Here is a 17960-nt window from a genome sequence, read left to right as displayed (position 1 = left end):
GTTATAAACATCTCCAGATAATGTGGAGTCAACCTCTTCATGCATGGATCCTCACCGCACAGACTCCGATCACCGAGCAACCCAGCTCCGCCCCAGCAAGATACTTCCAATGTTTGCCACCCCTTACTCCTCCTAAACTTGTGAGGTCAACCCGATAAGCTCCCCCCGCGGGAGATACTTTTCTCTGTGCCGCCCGTGTGTGTGTGTGTAGACGTGACGGAGCTTGGATGGCGTCCCAACGATCCCAGGGGACGTCGAGTCCATCTGCATCGTCGGTCTTTCTTCCTCTGGGTCGCCGAGGCTCTCGAGCATCTATCTCAACGCAGGCTGAACGCGAAAGCCTAAATGCGACCCTCGATCAAATTCATAGCGCCGCCTACCAGTCCGATACCCTCACCGTCTTCAACGACTTCACCAGTCCACCAGCCCCGACTTCGGTCGTCGACGAGAAGACCTTGTCAGGCGAGCTGCAAGGAGGTTTGAGTGGACTGTATACTAGGTTCCGAACATCTGTGGGTGGGATTGTTGGTGGGGTGGGCAAAACATCGAACAACACTTTGGCCGAAGACTCTGGCCTCAAAAGCCCGCTTCCGTCAGAACGTTCGTTCCCCAGATCGGCCCCGGACTCGGTCGCGGAGTCGCAGCAGTACCATCCGGGTTCATCTCAAGGGTCAAGGTTACACTCGCCGGTGCCTGGGAACCTCTCCGCCCAAAACGGTCCGCCCCCGTCGGGACTGGCGAAGAGCTCCAAGGTTTCATCTAAGACAACGAGTATATCCTCAAAAGCTTCCATCTTACCACAACCGGCTCTGAAATCTCCCGTTCCGCCCTTGCCGAAGACCACAGGCAGTGCATTGGCCGTCGACCCTACAGTCACGGAGATTCATGTCAACGCTGTCAAAGAACCACCTCACTCAGGTAATGCATCAGCCAACTTCTCTACCAACAGTTTGCAGACAGTTGACTCCGCTGGTACGGACAAGGAAGAAGGTTTTCACACTGCATCTCTAAGCTCGTCAGGCTGGAGCCAACGTCTGCCTAACTCCCCGCTTATGCAGATCAAGTCGCATTCTAGTGCCTACGATGGCCCGGAAATTAGCAGATCTTCCACAGCGGGCAGTCAACCCCCTGATTATTTCAGAAGGTCGGAGGGACATATAGAAGCCAACTTACCTGGCCCATTGCGTAAGGCTAAGAGGTCGGTTGATCTTGGTCCAGATGGGATATCGTTGCCCCATGAACGATTGAGGTCAAACTCAGCCGCTTCTTTCAAGCCTGAAAGATCAACTGTTGCCTCTGGATCAAGGACAAACAGCGTCAGCCAAGTCTCCAATCACGGCGAAGGATCTCTGACCGAAGGGAAATTGCCATCGGGCATTAACGTCTCAGTGCCTCTAACTGATGGTAGCTCCCAGTCAAAAGAACCAGCGAAGGCTACTGTCAAACAGAAACCCGGCGACAGGCTCTCTATATCGAGCGCCAGTCGCTTACCCGGCTATGTGGCTTCTCAGGCTTCAACAGCAGAGTCTACCTCTGGGACGCCCATACTACCTCCATTGAATACGGGCGTGGAACGAGTTTCCAGTCAAGATGGGCGAAGCCGACGATCTCACGGTGGAGGCGACGGCGTCATGTCTCAGCTAAGGAGCAAACTACTCAGCAAGGAGTTTTGGATGCGAGATGAGAATGCAAAGGATTGTTTCCATTGTGGAGAAACATTTTCCACTTTCCGACGCAAACATCACTGTCGGACCTGTGGCCAGATCTTTGATTCGAAATGTACACTTCTCATTCCGGGTGACAGGTTCGGTCAACCTGGTACCATTCGTGTCTGCAAACCCTGTGAGGCTATGATCAATGGTCATGACGATGATTCCTCGGAGTTTTCAGATAGTGAACAAAGCCCCATTGTGATAAATCCTCGGGTCTCTGAGCTTGGTGCGAGTATATACTCACGCATGCCGCCGGAGGATGACGACACGTCCTCTATAGTCTCTCAGTCCATCGAACATGTCATGAAGACTCCTACCATGGCCATTCCAGCAACGAGACGTGCAGGCGAAGGGCACAACCGCCGCTCTGCCGTTCTTGAGATTAGTTCTGACAGGCCACTGACTAGGCCTACCTCCTCGAGATCGCTGAAGTCTACCTTGAGCGGAAGACCTCATTCTATGGGCCACAAGCGCCATCACTCGCGTCAGCAATATATTCGCAACTTTAAACCGTTTCATGATGATAGAGCCCCATTTCAACGACGCCATGCAGATGACTCTACCCGCGAACAGCGTCTTCCCGCGTTCCATAAAGATAATATCATTGATCCAGACTTGGCACAGTATCTTTCTGATGACGCCTCCAGCGCTGATGAACAGCCCAACTTATTGTCTGCAGTCTCCGAAGGATCCTTGTCTAAAAGCGGCGGTGAAAGCGAGAGAACCACCTTTGGCGGGCTACTCGCCGCGATGAAAAAGGGCCGGTCTGCTTTCGGAGATCGAAGCACCACGAATCTGAATTTCTCTTACCGTGACGGTGATGAAGGAAGTCTCAGTAGCTCGAGAGCCGTAAATTTGCCCCGGGCTTCTCGGCGTCGCAATTTGAGCGTTGCGAGTAGTGTTCATCAGCGTCACTCCCCGAGAGCATCCAAAGACAGTGTCTTCAACCCACATGAACCGACAAATGTCGCTCATGTCTTTTCCATCGGGATTGCTCCAAGTGGGTTCAAAATGACGAGAAGCTCCTCCATGAGGGGAGCAGGGGCGCCGCCGGTTGAATTGAACAAGGCTAGTCTGCACCACGTTCGAAGACTTCTACAACAACTCCTGAAAGATGCTTCGGTGCCGAATGCGTCAAAGTGGGAAACTGCACTCCTACCGATCCTCTTGAAGGCAGCTGATGAGGTTGTTCCCGATGTGCAGGGTGGCGATGATATGGACATTCGTCACTACATCAAGCTCAAGAAGATCTCAGGTGGTAGGCCCGGGGACACCTCATATGTCTCGGGTCTCGTCTTCACCAAGAACCTCGCACTCAAGAGTATGCCTCGAAGCATCCCGCAACCTAAAATCTTGATTATCGCGTTTCCACTGGAGTACGCACGGCATCAACAGCACTTTATGAGCTTAGAGCCCGTGATTCGTCAAGAACGGGAGTTCCTCGAGAATCTTGTTAGTCGCATTGCTGCTCTCCGACCAAACTTGCTCCTTGTTGAGAAGAACGTGTCTGGGCTGGCTCTCGAACTGTTGGACAAAGCCAATATCGCAACTGCGTACAATGTGAAATCGTCGGTCCTCGAAGCTGTTTCTCGCTGTACTCAAACGCGAATCATAACTTCGATGGATAAGCTTGTGACCACACCTGTGACGAGTGACTGTGGCAGCTTCGACGTCAAGACTTATGTGTACAATGGCCGGAAGAAGACATACATGTACCTGTCGGGCTGCCGCAAAGAACTCGGCTGTACGATTGTCCTGCGAGGGGGAGACGGAAATGTCCTTGCCAAGGTCAAACGGATCACTGAATTTATGGCATATGTTGTTTACAACCTCAAGCTCGAAACATGTCTGATGCGAGACGAATTCGCGCAGATGCCGTCGTTGCCAGATACCGAGACCGACAAGAAAAGCGAACTTGACCGAGACTCTGGCGAGAAGAAATCCAGCAATTCGTCGCAAGAAGCATTGTTGGCTCCTAGCGAGGTCAGCGAAGTACCAGATGATGTTCCCATGCCGACGTACTACGAAGAGATCATCCACGACCATGAAACAAAGATCTTGTCTGCCTCGCCATTTGTCAAATTTGAGCCTCCTTATTTGCTCGCGAGGGCTCGGGAGATGGAGCGCAGACTGGCCTACCTGAAGCGTCTCCGCGACCAAGATCCCGACTCCGGATTGTCCGTAGATGAAAAGGCCAAGGCGCAAAAGTTTATTCTCATTACTCCCGAAATGGTTCACGAAGCACCGCAAGGAGCTCCGCTAATGGTCAAGGAGGTTTTGCGCGCAGCCCATGATGCTGAATATGACCGAGCGCTCCACCATTATCAAACACAGAAACGACAGTGGGAGGCTTATGTTGCTGGCAGCGTCGGTCTTTTTGATCCTTATGCTCACCAGAACATCGTCGTTCTGTTCAGCCTTGTCTGCACTACGACATCGATTCCGTGTTCTGGTCCAGATCTTCTCGCCTTGGAATACTACAATGAACATGGCGGTGACGCAATTTTCGAACCGGATTGTACGCTGGGGCAGTATGTAGAGGATATCTGTCTACATGCCAACGCAGTTTGTACTGCAAACAGCTGCGAGAAGAGGATGTTCGAGCACCACCGTCAGTACGTTCACGGCGAGGCCCAGATAAGCATATTCACCCAGCCATATCCCTCGAAGCTCCGCGGCCTTCAGGACACCATTCTGATGTGGAGCTGCTGCAAGATCTGCGGCAATGAAACCCAGGTCTTTCCCATGTCCGAAAGCACCTGGAAGTATTCCTTCGGGAAATATTTAGAGCTTTCATTCTGGAACAAGAATTTGCATGCCCGAGCGGGCGTTTGCCCTCATGACTTGCAGCGGGATCATCTCCGTTTCTTCGGTTTCAAGGATGTTGCCATCCGCATTCACTACGATACCATTAATTTGCTTGAGATCATTGTTCCTCGGACTCGGGTCACTTGGAAAGTGGACAACGACCTCAAACTCAGGAACGAGATCTATCAAAGAATGGAGCAACGCATCAGCAGATTCATGACCTCGGTAAAGGCCAGGTTGAAGGGCATCAACGTTGAAAGCGTGATTCCAAAATTGGCGGAAGACTGCAAGAAGGAGATTGAGAACCTGAACCGAAAGGCAAATGAGGATAGCGCCATGATTGTCAAGCAGCTTCAAGAGAAGTACACCAATTCCCAGTATTGGGAGGTCATACCTCTGAATGAAGTCCTCCGAGCGGTCCAGGAAAAGGTTGTTGAATGGGACACAGCTTTCGCCGAATTCGAGAAGAATTTCTTCCCTTCGGAGAAAGATATCCGACGTCTAGCAACTTTGCAGCTCAAGAAAATATTCTTGGATAGGGATGCTACTTCCATCTCCTCTAACGAAGAGCCTCCAACAACCCCAACCGAAACCGAATGCGGACAAAGTCCCGAATCAGAAAAGATCCGTCAAGCACGTCGCATGACCCTTTCCCCCGAGAAGGCTCAGGACGTTCTCGTTTCGGTTGTCGAGGAACACTCGAACAGAAAGGATGTTGCTCACAGCCAGGGAAGTGACTTAAGCAGAGAGGACATTGACTCCTCGGCTATCTCAACTAGCCCCGTAAGCACACGTTTCTCTCCTCCCCAAGCCGAGCTCGCGGCAGAAAAGGAGGTCCAACATCTCGATCTCGCAACGCCATTGGCTCAGCCTGAACCGTCAGTCTTGGTGCCTTCTGTGGCAAGCTCTTTGGAGACGGTGGAAGCCCATCCTCCTATGGTCATCCCCACAGCGACAGATGCGATACCGACGGAGACTCCACCTCCCGATGAATCAAACACTCACACAAGGAAGAAGAGCGAAGACGTATCCAAAGTCACTCCTCCGAGCCGATTGCCGTCGGCAATTCCACGACCGGCCGAAAGTCTCCTTCGGCGTAGTGGGAAGTCAGCTTCTCCGCCTTTGTTCCGCTCTCAAACACAACCAGTTCAGCCGCAAAAGGAGCTAGCGTACGACGGTGTTCCTATCAGGGGCATGAAGCTTGGGCTGGGAAAGTTGAGCCCGCTGGATGGTACGCCCAGTCCTCCCTTAGATTCCAAGTTCAAGCCCGGAGACAAGAAATTGTTTGGCTTCAACGCCATGCGGAACGGGAGGATGACACCCGGGCCATCTTTCATTCCACGCTCAATTCCCAATCGGAGAAACTCGCGGGTCTCAAACCTGGCGAGGCATTTTGAGCAACTGAGCCGAGAGTTCGAAAAGGAACGTCAACGTGAAAGAGCTCAGCGTGCCGCTAAAGGAGCGCATTCCCGGGCTTTCCCTCTGGCCTCCTCCAAGCCCATCGTGGAAGTCTATAAGAACGTCAGGGAAGCAGTAGAGGAGCGGGAGCCATCTGGCGAAGGCGACGAGCTCTTGTCGCGCATTCCTCTGGACCAGTCAAGCAGAAACAGTGAAGACATACTCGGGAAGGAATTGGAAGATGGCAGGAAAGACTCCATTTCTCAGGAGCTTCCTGATACCAAGCCATGCATTGAGGATGGTACTCATGAGGAGCACAACTTGTCAGACGCTGAAGCAGATGCGCACAGTGATGAAGATAGAGGAGCATCAACCGATGATTTGCAGCGGACCGATTCGAATGACGAGATCAAGGGGTCTCCTGAAGATGAGCAAATGGACCTCAAGGAGTTCCCGAAACATGAAAGAAGCACTCTTTTAAAAATGCTGACGAACTTCTGGTCCGAGCGCTCTGCCAGTGGATGGACTCCGCTCGACTACCCACTCACCATGTCCGACCATGTCTTCGCTGATTGTGACATTATCGTTCGTGAGGATGAACCAAGCTCACTGATAGCGTTCGCGCTCGACTCGTCCGATTACAAGGAGAAGCTCACGGCCATTCAGCGACGCTTTGAGGAACCAGAGGAGAAGGGCGCAAGCCCAGAAGAACAGGGCATAGAGGCCTTTGAAGAAACCAGGGTGGAACACGCCCTGCTGCGGTCTACCGGCACGCATCTCAAGTATCAATTTCAAGAAGGCCAGGCCAAGATGCTTTGTAAAATCTTCTACGCCGAACAGTTCGACGCGCTCCGGAGAAAGTGCGGTGTCGCGGAGCGGATCGTGGAGTCCCTCTCCCGTTGTGCGAAGTGGGACTCGAAAGGAGGCAAGACGAAGTCTTTGTTCCTGAAGACCCTTGATGACCGTTTCATCCTCAAGTCATTGTCGCCGATTGAAACCCAGGCGTTCTTGAAGTTCGCCCCTGCATACTTCCAGATCATGTCTGAGGCTTTATTCCACGAATTGCCCTCCGCAATCGCCAAGATGTTCGGGTTCTACCAGGTGATTATCAAGAATCCTGCCACGGGGACGGAGTTCAATTGGTTCTTACTGTTGATGGAGAACCTGTTCTACGACCGAGTCCCTACGCGGATCTTCGACCTCAAGGGCTCGATGAGGAACCGCAAGGTGCAAAGCACCGGAGAACGCAACGAGGTGCTTCTCGACGAGAACATGGTCGACTTCATCTATGAAACGCCGTTGTTTGTCCGTGAGCATTCAAAGAAGCTGCTTAGCCAAAGCGTTTGGAACGATACCCTCTTTTTGGGTCGTCAAAATGTGATGGACTATTCTCTCATGATCGCCATCGACGAGAATCGGTCGGAACTGGTTGTTGGAGTCATCGATTGCATTCGCACCTACACGTGGGACAAGAAGCTGGAATCCTGGATCAAGGATCGTGGCTTTGCCGGTGGTGGCAAAAACCGACCTACTGTCACCAGTCCCAAGGAGTATAAGAGTCGCTTCAGGGAGGCGATGGCCCGCTATGTACTTCAAGCACCGAGGTAGGTTACGGTTCACTGGGATCATGCTCGCGGGACGATGCTAACTGCTTAACAGTTGCTGGCACCAATTCCAACAACCCCAGGCCTTCAGATACGCTCCGGTCGAGCACTACCCGAACCAGGCCAGTCATTCAGTCATCGACGGTGAGACCGCTGACGAAACGCCACACTGAACCGATCTGCCAGCTTCCTAAGAACGACAACACTTATCTATTTGCGCATCACCTTCTATATGAACATTACCACCAGCATGCATACATAACGGACACGACGATACGACACGAAGTGATGTATAAAAGAGCCGACGTTCCTTCTTCATTACTTACTGCCTTCTTTCCGCATTGACCTACTTTTTGATTCAGTTTGCTATGATATGTGAGCGACTGAGCATGGAAAACACGAAGCGGCTTTGTTTGCATTTGCATATAACCCGAGCTCGCCCCAAGCGGGCGACTGACTCGGTCCCTCTCCTTAATGTAATATTGATAGATTAGCCAGCGACCAACTTGGGCATGATCATGAACATTGAATGAAACACTACTTTCTACCATAGGAGTTATTATAGAATCCTAAATCCACGTCGTACTTTACTATGACAAGAAGACTGAAGAATCCCTTCACCGGTGATTTAGTAGGTAGTTCACTCCCAACCCAACCGGGCCCCGGGCCGGGCCAGCAGCAAAACCTACAGTGACCGAAACCAAAACTTCCGTTCTTCCGACTGCTCCAACGTGCGCAGGCACCTTTTACCGGCTGATCCCGGGAAAACTCGGGTTGCATCAACGCGGGAATTTGATTTGCCCCTCCAACACCGTCCACACCCACACCCACATGCAAGGGAACTTTTTCTTTTTTCTTCCTTGTCGCATTGTCAACTTGCTGACAATCGTTGGTTCTTTCTCTCCGTTGTCTCGTTCACCTCGTTCTTTGCTGCTGAGATTTCTGGGTATGGATGTGTGTTTGCATGCCCCCGGGGGCGCGTACACCACCACCCGTATACTCAGGAGTCATACTAACCACATCCCGAATGTTTCCATGTGAGAGAACAAGCTGAGAATGGGAGTGGGATTGGCAAATTGGCCTCGGTCTTTCGGGGTAATCGGTTTTCCATAATCAAACCCCCCCTCGCCCCTTCCTTATTCTTGTGCCCCCCGCAAGTTCATCTTTCTATTCTTACATTCTTTCTTAAACTGCAACTGCTACCGTCCTGCTGTGTTTTCCGTTTCTCACTATCCCCAATACACCTCGGGATATGAACCTGGAAGCTGGCGTGAGATGCAGCGTGCTTGCTCTTCCTTGTTGAATACTAATCTAGGAACCAGGTGGGATACTAACACACACGCAGCTCGATCGACTACAAGTGAATAACGGGAAAGAAGAATGCATCATACTGAAGCAGATCAATCATTGACATGTGCAAGAAGGAACTCATTAATTCTAGCTTTTTGGGGATCGCAGCATCTGGAGCAAAGCGAAAAATACCACCCGAATATGAACTGGCTAAGATTTCGATCTGGTCAAAAGAGATGGCAGGCAGATTACAACTGATACCTCCAGTCTGGTTCCCACTCCAGTGCGCGCGGTCGGGGAGCAAAAGAAGAATAGGCGTCTAGCAAAAACCGACACGCACTCCAGGTGCGGCTCGGTCATACCTCGCCCCGACTCATGAAACGAACCCCGACCCAGTGGACACTCGCGGTCGGGTGTCCACTACTCGGGGTCTTCCGTCGTGCGTCATCGTCACGTTTGAAAATGAGAGAAGACCGTGTGCTACGATATATCCAGAGGCACAACACCCTTGGCGCGTTAATATCCAATCGTTGTCGTTCATCGCATCATCCACCGGTCGAGTGCCGGTATCCTGGGATCGAGAATTTACTCAGACAGGCCAAGGTTCTCCTCAGCAGGGACCACACGGACGGTGTTGGTGTGGCCCTGGCCACCGCGCCAGCCCTGGACACAGACGATGTTGTCGCCCTTGTTGATGATGCCGAGCTTGAGACCGTGGTTGATACCCCACTTGAGACGGCGGTCAACATCCTCCTGCCAGATCTTGACGTTGAAGTCGGGCTTCTTCTCGGGGAAGAGGAAGGGCCAGACACCACGGTAGAGGTGGGAGTACTGCGATGGATCGAGTCAGCACAAATCACATGCTTGTCACACAGAACACATGGACTTACCCGGGAGGCCTTGGCGTTGCGGGAGACCATGATGATGGGGCAGACGGGGCGGTACTTGGAGACATAACGAGCGGTTTGGCCGCTACATCGCATGTCAGCACATTATTCGATCCAACCGAGGCGCGACACTTACCTAGTGGTCAGGACCACGATGGCACCAGCATTAAGTTCCAGACTGGCGCTGACGGCGGCCATGGCGATGGACTCGACAGTGTCGGTGGGGCGGGGAGCAAGGTTACGAAGCTCATCGAAGACGTTGAAGTGGGGGATGGCAACTTCGGCGAGCAAGCAGGTCTCGGACATCATCTTGACGGCCTCAGCGGGGTAGGAACCCTTGGCGGTCTCACCGGACAACATGACACAGTCGGCACCGTCGAGAACGGCGTTGGCGACATCGGACACCTCAGCACGAGTGGGGCGGGGGTTGTAGGTCATGGACTCGAGCATCTGGGTGGCGCAGATGACGGGCTTACCCTTGATGTTACACTTGGCGATCATCATCTTCTGGGCGATGAACACCTTGGGGGCGGGGATCTCGATACCAAGGTCACCACGCGCAACCATGACACCGTCGGTCTCCTCGAGAATCTCGTCGAAGTTGTTGACACCCTGCTGGTTCTCAATCTTGGCAATGATCTGGATCTCCTTGCCCTCCTCGCCGAGGACCTCACGGATCTGACGGATGTCGCTGCCGCGGCGGATGAAGGAAGCAAAGACCATGTCGACGTCGTTCTTGACACCGAACTTCAAGTCGGCAATATCCTTCTCGGACAGAGCGGGAAGGTCGACATCAGTGCCGGGCAAGTTGACACCCTTGCGGGAGGAGATGTTGCCGTTGTTCAAGCACTTGACGCGCAGGGTCTTGTCATCGACGACCTCCAGAACCTCGAAAGACAGGATACCGTCATCGACGTAGATGAGCTTGCCGGGAGCAATCACCTTGGTGATGTTCTTGTAGTCAAGGTACCTACGGGGATGCAGATCAGTCTCCGTTGACTCGGGTGCCCACAAATGACGTGGTGATGACTCGCGGAGATCACCCACGGCGGAATGACTTACATGTTCTTGTCATCACTGGCAGTAGCATATTGCTCATCAGTGGTGATGTTCAGCTCGTGGCCAGCCTTGATGGGGATATCGGCGTCGCCGACGGTGTTTCCGGTACGGATCTCAGGTCCTTTCTACGGTCGGGTCAGATGCGTTGATCGTGAAGCCTGGTTAGAAGCACTTACAGTATCGAGAGCAATAGCCAGAGGCCGGCCCTCCTGGGTGCGAGCAGCCTCGCGGGCGTTGTCGATAACGGATTGGTGGTACTGTCAAAATCAGCATCAGGACCGAGCGGTGGCTGCAGACCAAGTACTCACCTCGTAAGAACCGTGGGAGAAGTTCATGCGAACAACGTTAAGACCAGCTGGATCACAGGTTAATTCTCAGGAGCGCCCCGAGTCGAATGCTATCCAACGTACCTCTGCGGAGCATGTTGATCTTCTCGGCGGAGTTGGTCTTGGGACCTAGAAGCGGGGCAATGTCAGTAACCGACGAAATCATGGTTGCTGAAGCTCTACGGCAAGACAATCGATGCAATGCGCCTGGGAGATGAGCGTACCGATGGTTCCGATGATGGAGGTGCGGCGGAAGTTCTTGGAGGGGACCATCTCCGTGTTGAGCTTGGAGTGCCACTCCAGCTTCATACGGTTGCTCAGATGGTCAAGAGAGGAACTGGCGGCCATTTTGAATAAAGTGTCTCTACTGAACCGGGATAACAAAAAGTATCAGAAGAGGTGAGTGAAATTGGAGAGGGAGGAGAGGTTTGGAGAGAAAGGAAGAGAAGAAGAGGAAGAGAAGAAGCAAGAAGGGGAAGAAGAGAGAGTGGGGTGGGGTGGGAGGAAAGATAGGAAAGAAAAGATTAACAGCGGCGGATCCGGTGAGTGACCGACCGACTAGAGCAGAGCAGGTCAAGAGGGGTGTGGGTGAGGATGAGTGGTCCGTTCTTCGGTCTGGAAAAATGTTGGCAGCCGTTTTTGCCAGCTCCCTTTTCAGCTTCTCGGTCGGTTCCCCACGGGTAGCTGGTCTTCCAGTTGCCCCAAGCCCCTTCGTTTCTACGTAACTGAGCTCATTGCTATTATTAATGGCTTTGGTTGTTGTTTTTGATGGCAACTCTAACTTATCTACGGCCCACGAGCACATATGTAAATCTCATAAAACAGGGATCATCCTTTGCTTGACCAGCATCCAGTCTGCCAGCTACAGTGTACATCCAGTACTAGGTAAATCTGTACTGGAACCCCGCCGCCAACCGGAGCGGAATCCTCAGGCACACCTCCCCGGCGACTCTCCCAATTCGGTTCCACGTTGAGGGATCCATGATCCATGATATTTGCCCTATCAACTCCGTAGTATCCTCCTAGTCCATCGCCAACAATTGTCTCTTGGTGCTTTCCGTCCTGAACCAGCTTGCCCCGATGGATCATGGACCACATGACAAAACGACTGGAGGAGACTCCATCCCCACCATGCCCATCACCTCGATCAATCAGGTGCCGCAGAGGATGAATCTCCCATCTTTTTGCTGGGAACATGGAGCCGAAGTGGATGAGACCAAACCCGTAGGGCTGAACAATATGCCTCAGCACAGTACTCAGTAGTCACAATCAGTCCAATTTCAAAACATGGTCGTGTCCGATGGCATGCAAACAGATTTCGTGTGTGTGACTCCCGTTCCGGGAACTGGTGATCGGAGACCTCCGTCACCCACACTCTCGGGCGACCAAGAGCAGCATCAATCTACATGGCCGTTTAGTGGTGTCTCGTCTCCTTACGCAAGCCAACCATGCACATCCGATCATCACTACTTCATTCTTTGATCATACTTATGTACATCCGTACTGTGTATAGCTAGCTGTACTGTACTTCCGTCCTCAACATCATCTATACTCATCCAACTCCGATTGGCCAGAGGAACCTCGCCAACCAGGCATCTCCGATGTCTTGATAGCGAGAGCCCAGGCTTCGGTTGCCGACTCGGGACTCCCGGTGAACCCATTGAAACCACATTAACTGTGTTGCCTCAGAGACCAGGCCGCAAACTGCCTCAGGCACTTTGCGGCATACTCTCCGCGGCGGCCCGCACTTGGCTTTCTCCGTTCAGAGACTTTAAGCCTCCGTGCGCGGAGTTTCTTGTCTGTCCGGCACGCACGGCAGTTACTCCGGTCCACACAGGTTGGGTGTATTTACTTTGCAGTTGGATCTGGACTCGGAGATAGGTGGTTGTTGTTTCCGTCGGGTGTCTTTGGGTTTGGGATGGGAGTGAGCTATTGCGTCTTGGTTTGTACTGCGTAGATTAGTGGACTAACACTGTAGTCAGTAGTCTTGGTGTCTGGCGAAGGTATTCGTGGCCTGTCAGTCCATATGTAGTTCGTATGGAAGATAAGAGCAACGGATCCCTCATGAGTTGTATTGCGTTCTATTTATTGATTCTTGGCGCATTTGTCTGGTTCAGCGCAACCTCCTAGGTTCTCGGTTGAGGATCCCAAACTGCCCATCAAGCACTTGTATTCAGCGGGCAGTTACTGACTTACCACAGTACTATACTAAGCTGTCTTCCTGATCACAGTTGATATAGTGCATCAGTGCAGGTTTTCCATTAGACCTACTCGAACTTTCCCAATCTCTCAGACAAGAGATACCGTACAAAGTATTGTCTACAAGACTCCTGCAATGTACTGTAAAGCATAACACTCAGTTCCTCGATCAAAAGCAGCCCAAAGACAATTGATAGCATCTTAATGTCGAATTCCACATCTCACACATCAAGATACCTACCTCACTTCAAACCCCACCCCCTCTGCAGCCCATCCCCCCAAAGAGACACCAACAAAAGCGAGTGACACAGCCACAACAACCCCTCCCTTCCCTCCCTCAGCCATAGCCATCAGCCACCCATCTCCCAGCCAAACCCCCCCCCCACCAACAGTAGGTGAAGTGTGAACCAGCCCCCAACCCAGCCTCCGATTCCTCACCGCCTTTCCACCGGTGCCTAAACCACTACACAGTAGAAGTCTGGACAAATCACTCGCCCACGTCATGTGCCCTCGAAGCACGTGAACCCGTCCACTGCAGTTCCCTTTCTCCACCATCTTTCCAACTCCTCATTTCTCCGCTCCGAGCAGTACCGTCCACTGCTGAACTTACCCGATAGCATAGCCTACAGGCAGCGCCTGAGTTCTCAGCCAACGTTTCTTAGTACTGTGAGTGGACTCGGGTATTGTTTGGATGAGAGAGAGAGAGAGACAGAGAGAGAGAGAGTGTGTGTAGCTAACGGCGCAGATATCCAGTGTCTTCCCCTCTCTCTCCCGGGTTGTCGATTGTCGATTGTCGATCTATCTAGCCGCTACTTCGATCGTACCGTACCACGCACCCACGCACAATTCAAGATGGTGGGTTTATCTTCCTACTCGCCGAGATATGAAACAGGGGGATAGCATATGCGAACCGGGGAGATAAGTGTACTGATTTATGACCTGTTGGTCGGGGCTACCAGTTGGGTCGTCTCAGTCATTACGCTTTTGATGCGGTGCTCAGTACGTTTCTCTTTCTCATTCTCTCCTCGTGACCCAAGCAGGAGGCAGAAGTTCCCAAGTCGGATGCGATTGCCCTCAAACAGTAAAAGATGCTAACCCGCCTTCGCTTCTATCAGTCTCCGCCTTCCTGGCCGGCATCAAGCGGTCGACTGGATTAACGTAATAAATCCCCGTCCCGCTTCCCTCGCATGTGCAAGCCTGCGCAACCTCAACCTCCGAGGATTGAGGCTGGGTTGTATTCGACCTCGTACATCACGCTAACTCATATTCCTCACGCCTGCCCCTGTCCCGGGTTGTGCGTGGGGGTTCTTCACAGCCCCAGTCTCGAAACCGACAAAATCACCGATAACAAGGACTTCAAGCAGTGGATCGACAAGTATCTCGGGGTGGGCGAGTGGGTGATGGACCAGTCCGTTGCGGTTCTCGGGTCGACCAGCTGGTTCGAGCGGAGACGGTAGAGTTTTGATCATCGTCGGCGGCTGAGTCGGCTGCCCCCTCTTTCTCTCCTGTCTCGGCGAAGATGAAGTGACAGGGTCGTTGAACTTGGAATTTCGATACCGGACTCGGTTGCAGCGCCCTTTTACATGCCTGTTTCGGTTGTGGTCGGCAGGATAGAGCAACGAACTCCCCCCCCCCCCCCTCCTTCTTCCCCGTCAAGCCCGGGTGATCCTCCACGCGTCCGGCTCGGTTTCTTATATGCATGGTGATGGTACGGCGGGGATCCCGCTCGGTTGGTGTTGCAACAGCAAATCATGGCGTTAGGAATATCCTTCATTATCTGTGCACCTTGAGTCGTCTCTTCACTCGTGTACTTGACACTGGCGCTCTCCTTGACATTACCAATGTACATAAACTCATGTCGATAGCAAACAGTTATCGTACCACGCCTGGTTCATCCGCAACAACCGATGCATATCTCGACTACAGTCATCCTTCGCAGTGCGGCTGGGCTGAGAATGCAAGCGATACCACTGTGAGATTTGAGCCACCCATCCCAAGAGCCAATGGTTGCTCTGCCATGGAGGGGACGATCACTCCGCCGCCCCGATGCTGAGCTCTGGCCCACGTCCGTTGATGAAGTGGCAACGTGCTTCAATGTAAGACACCAAAGCAATGCTATTGGGTAGGTTTCAAGATTGGAGAAAAGTAGATAAATGACATGATGCGCCCATACGTAATGTTTGGGATAACTCAGCCTCACGTCTGGAGTAGTGCATCAACATCGAGTCGGCGGTAGTAAGAGATGTGGCCCATTGTTTCCCAATAGTGAGCCACACAGTCGGTTGAGAGCAGGATCAGCTGGGACGAGATAAAAGTATCTAGAAACTCGGGTCAGAGTAGACAAACACTTGATTCGGAATGATGGTTCTTACCATCACGGAAGCCAAGGCCCGCCACATGGCCTCGGCTGCGCACAATTCGTGCTCCTTGGAAAAGGCCCTCGTCAGCAATCCGCACCAGGCCGCCAGGACCGATGTCATCCGCTGCAAAGGAGATCTCCCCTCGTGGTACGTTTGGGTCACCGGTCAGCTTGATAGCCTCTAGGCTTCCCTGTAGCGTCGCTTCGCTATCAGTCGGCTCGGCCGCCGCGAGCGATTCATCGCGGTCGCGTTGCAGAACAAGTAGAAATTCGCAGCCGTGCGCCGAATAATCGCCAACCCAAATGCCTTGGTATGGCTTGCGCGGTGTTGGCGTGTACACGTCAGGGTCGAGCGTGGCAAATGTCGAGAGGGTCTCATTCCGACCTGCGGCGAATATGGGAACCCCCAGACGAAAATGCGCCCACCTTCGGATCCGGAAACCATACTCTGACATCTCCTCCAGCTGTCGAGGATTGCGCTCCCACTCTGGGAGTTGTTGCTCGACATCCCGATAGACTCGATGATCGCTCGGGATGGTTGGTGGTGGCCACTGCTTACTGCCACCGAGGTCTGGAGGCAGATATTTTGAGCAGGGTGCAAAGGCATTGAAGACATGCTGCATCTCAAGAGCCATGGGCATGCGAATCTCTCCCTGCAGATAGCGTGACCGCCCCTCGCGCTGGGGCTTTAACAAAAGGACAGGGTCGTCCAACCATAGACTGACCCTCGGATCAAAGCTTTGTATGATGACATCTGGGTTCCAGTCCCATATTTGGAATTGGTGAGAGCGTCGCTCTGCGATGACCCGGTATGCCTCGATCACTCCGCGTCGATGATCGTACCGCGCCAGAATCAGATTTCCTGTATGTTCTGTGTCGGAGAACCAGACTTTATGCTTAGGAATAAACCAGCAGGGATGGTGGGCAATGTAGAGGCTACGGAAGGAGTCGAAAAGGCCAGGGTCATGAATAGGCTCGGGTAAGTAAGAGTTGATCAGATTCAACCACAGTAGCTCGTTATTGACGTGATCCGCGAGAGAGCGACAGGTAACGGCTACACGAGCAAGCTCTTGGGCTGACAGGTAAGCCAGAATCTGCTGGACGAGTTCTGGGGGGAGCTTTAGGATGGGACTTTCCATAATGTCTTCAGTCTCGGAGGTAAGGTCGGCTATGGAGGACTGTAGCCCGTTCTTCTGCTCTGTTGAAGTCTGTCGTGGTTCGCCCAAAGCAGCCTGGCTCGAATACCAACTGGCTGACGCAGTGGCCATCGCAGTGGCTTAGGCGTGGAGAAGGACTGTGGAGCGTGTGTCGAGGGCGCAGTCAACTTCAGAAATGACAGCTCGCAGAGGGTGCCGGGGAGGAAAAAGATATCGAGACAAAGGTGATCTGCATGTTTTAAGTTAGTGTTAGGGATTGTTGCTTCTTCGACTGGCGAGGGGAGAGTCAGATCGCATGACATCACCCGCAGCAGGCCCGCATCACCTCATCATCCACGCAGCAGAGACCGTGCAACGCTGTTACCAGGACATTTGGGACATTTGAGTCAGGAGAAGTAAGGGAGCCTGATCAATTGGTAGCCTGCAGTGTCTCGCATGGAAAGGAACCCAAATGTTGGGATTTTTGGGATGAAGTTTGGGAACGACGGTCATTTACTCCGGCCAGAGAGTGTGATGTGCAGAGCCAAATTTCGTTCCCTGGGAGCGATAAGATAGCAACTACCGCACTGCCGCGGTAGAGTGTGTAGTCTGACAGGGGGAGGGAAGCCTTTGTCCTCAGGCTTAGGACTGATAAGTGCCCGAACTATGGTTGATCCACTGCAATCATCCATCAATGGAGCTGAACTGATGACGCAGAAGTGATAACTGAAGTCAGTACAGTAGCTTGCGGTCATTATGAACGAGCAAATGGCTGTGAACCTTTCACATGTCTCACACACACACACACACACACACACACACACACACACACACACACACACACACAACCCCAAAACCGCCTCTATCGCCAGGCACAGAGACAGTCACCTGACGGGCGCAAGGCATCCCCGGGAGGCTCCAGGCTCCAGCCTAAGCCCAGCTCGGGATGTTGTTTACGCTTTCCCAATTGAGACATGGCCCTGGGTCCATCACGCGTAAGGAAGGCACGCACTCGCCCTCGGCACGATCGACCCCTTGCCGAATGTAGAAAAATCATATCAAAATATACTCTGGCCCCTGTTGCCTCCAGGTTGCGGTTCCATACTTTGTCGCGCTTTGTTGCCCTTCGTTGCTCGGTAATATATCGCCTTTCATGCACTCAACTGCACCACTGCACTTTCA

General features: G+C 52.6%; 4 protein-coding genes across 4 annotated transcripts; 2 read left to right on the top strand and 2 right to left on the bottom strand.

The window, feature by feature from the left end:
- The first annotated feature begins 183 nt into the window (after positions 1 to 183).
- Positions 184 to 8063, top strand: ASPACDRAFT_76096 (1-phosphatidylinositol-3-phosphate 5-kinase FAB1). Its single transcript, XM_020204638.1, has 2 exons — positions 184 to 7522; positions 7578 to 8063. The coding sequence occupies exons 1-2, from the start codon at positions 228 to 230 to the stop codon at positions 7693 to 7695; spliced, it is 7413 nt and encodes a 2470-aa protein (XP_020059358.1). The 5' UTR covers positions 184 to 227; the 3' UTR covers positions 7696 to 8063.
- A 1334-nt stretch (positions 8064 to 9397) lies between these two features.
- Positions 9398 to 11432, bottom strand: ASPACDRAFT_24103 (pyruvate kinase CDC19; the record flags this gene model as incomplete). The annotated part of the gene is made up of 8 exons (XM_020199252.1): positions 9398 to 9643; positions 9703 to 9784; positions 9836 to 10669; positions 10762 to 10883; positions 10935 to 11015; positions 11067 to 11113; positions 11169 to 11213; positions 11309 to 11432. The coding sequence occupies 8 exons, from the start codon at positions 11430 to 11432 to the stop codon at positions 9398 to 9400; spliced, it is 1581 nt and encodes a 526-aa protein (XP_020059357.1).
- Positions 11433 to 14230: 2798 nt separating this feature from the next.
- Positions 14231 to 14904, top strand: ASPACDRAFT_113605 (DUF1748 domain-containing protein). The gene has a single exon (XM_020195738.1). It carries the CDS (start codon positions 14471 to 14473, stop codon positions 14738 to 14740), a length of 270 nt encoding a protein of 89 aa, XP_020059356.1. The 5' UTR covers positions 14231 to 14470; the 3' UTR covers positions 14741 to 14904.
- Positions 14905 to 15110: 206 nt separating this feature from the next.
- ASPACDRAFT_113603 (F-box protein) lies at positions 15111 to 17176 on the bottom strand. Its single transcript, XM_020195737.1, has 3 exons — positions 17125 to 17176; positions 15656 to 17028; positions 15111 to 15601 (listed from the first exon to the last, which is right to left on the bottom strand). Exons 2-3 carry the CDS (start codon positions 16908 to 16910, stop codon positions 15480 to 15482), a joined length of 1377 nt encoding a protein of 458 aa, XP_020059355.1. The 5' UTR covers positions 16911 to 17028; positions 17125 to 17176; the 3' UTR covers positions 15111 to 15479.
- Positions 17177 to 17960: the final 784 nt, after the last annotated feature.

The sequence above is a fragment of the Aspergillus aculeatus genome, assembly GCF_001890905.1.
Source record: "Aspergillus aculeatus ATCC 16872 unplaced genomic scaffold ASPACscaffold_3, whole genome shotgun sequence".
In the NCBI taxonomy this organism is placed as follows: Eukaryota; Fungi; Ascomycota; class Eurotiomycetes; order Eurotiales; family Aspergillaceae; genus Aspergillus; species Aspergillus aculeatus.
The sequence above is the reverse complement of the archived record's forward strand: the minus strand, read 5'-3'. Positions and strand labels throughout refer to the sequence as shown.

What these genes read in the sequence shown, in the direction of transcription:
- ASPACDRAFT_113603 (XM_020195737.1), bottom strand. Translation starts at nt 16,910, where the DNA reads ATGGCCACTGCGTCAGCCAGTTGGTATTCGAGCCAGGCTGCTTTGGGC. An exon ending in GGGCCTTGGCTTCCGTGATG is followed by an intron (nt 15,602 to 15,655) that starts GTAAGAACCATC and finishes CCGAGTTTCTAG; the next exon opens with ATACTTTTATCTCGTCCCAG.
- ASPACDRAFT_113605 (XM_020195738.1), top strand. Translation starts at nt 14,471, where the DNA reads ATGTGCAAGCCTGCGCAACCTCAACCTCCGAGGATTGAGGCTGGGTTG.
- ASPACDRAFT_76096 (XM_020204638.1), top strand. Translation starts at nt 228, where the DNA reads ATGGCGTCCCAACGATCCCAGGGGACGTCGAGTCCATCTGCATCGTCG. An exon ending in TATGTACTTCAAGCACCGAG is followed by an intron (nt 7,523 to 7,577) that starts GTAGGTTACGGT and finishes ACTGCTTAACAG; the next exon opens with TTGCTGGCACCAATTCCAAC.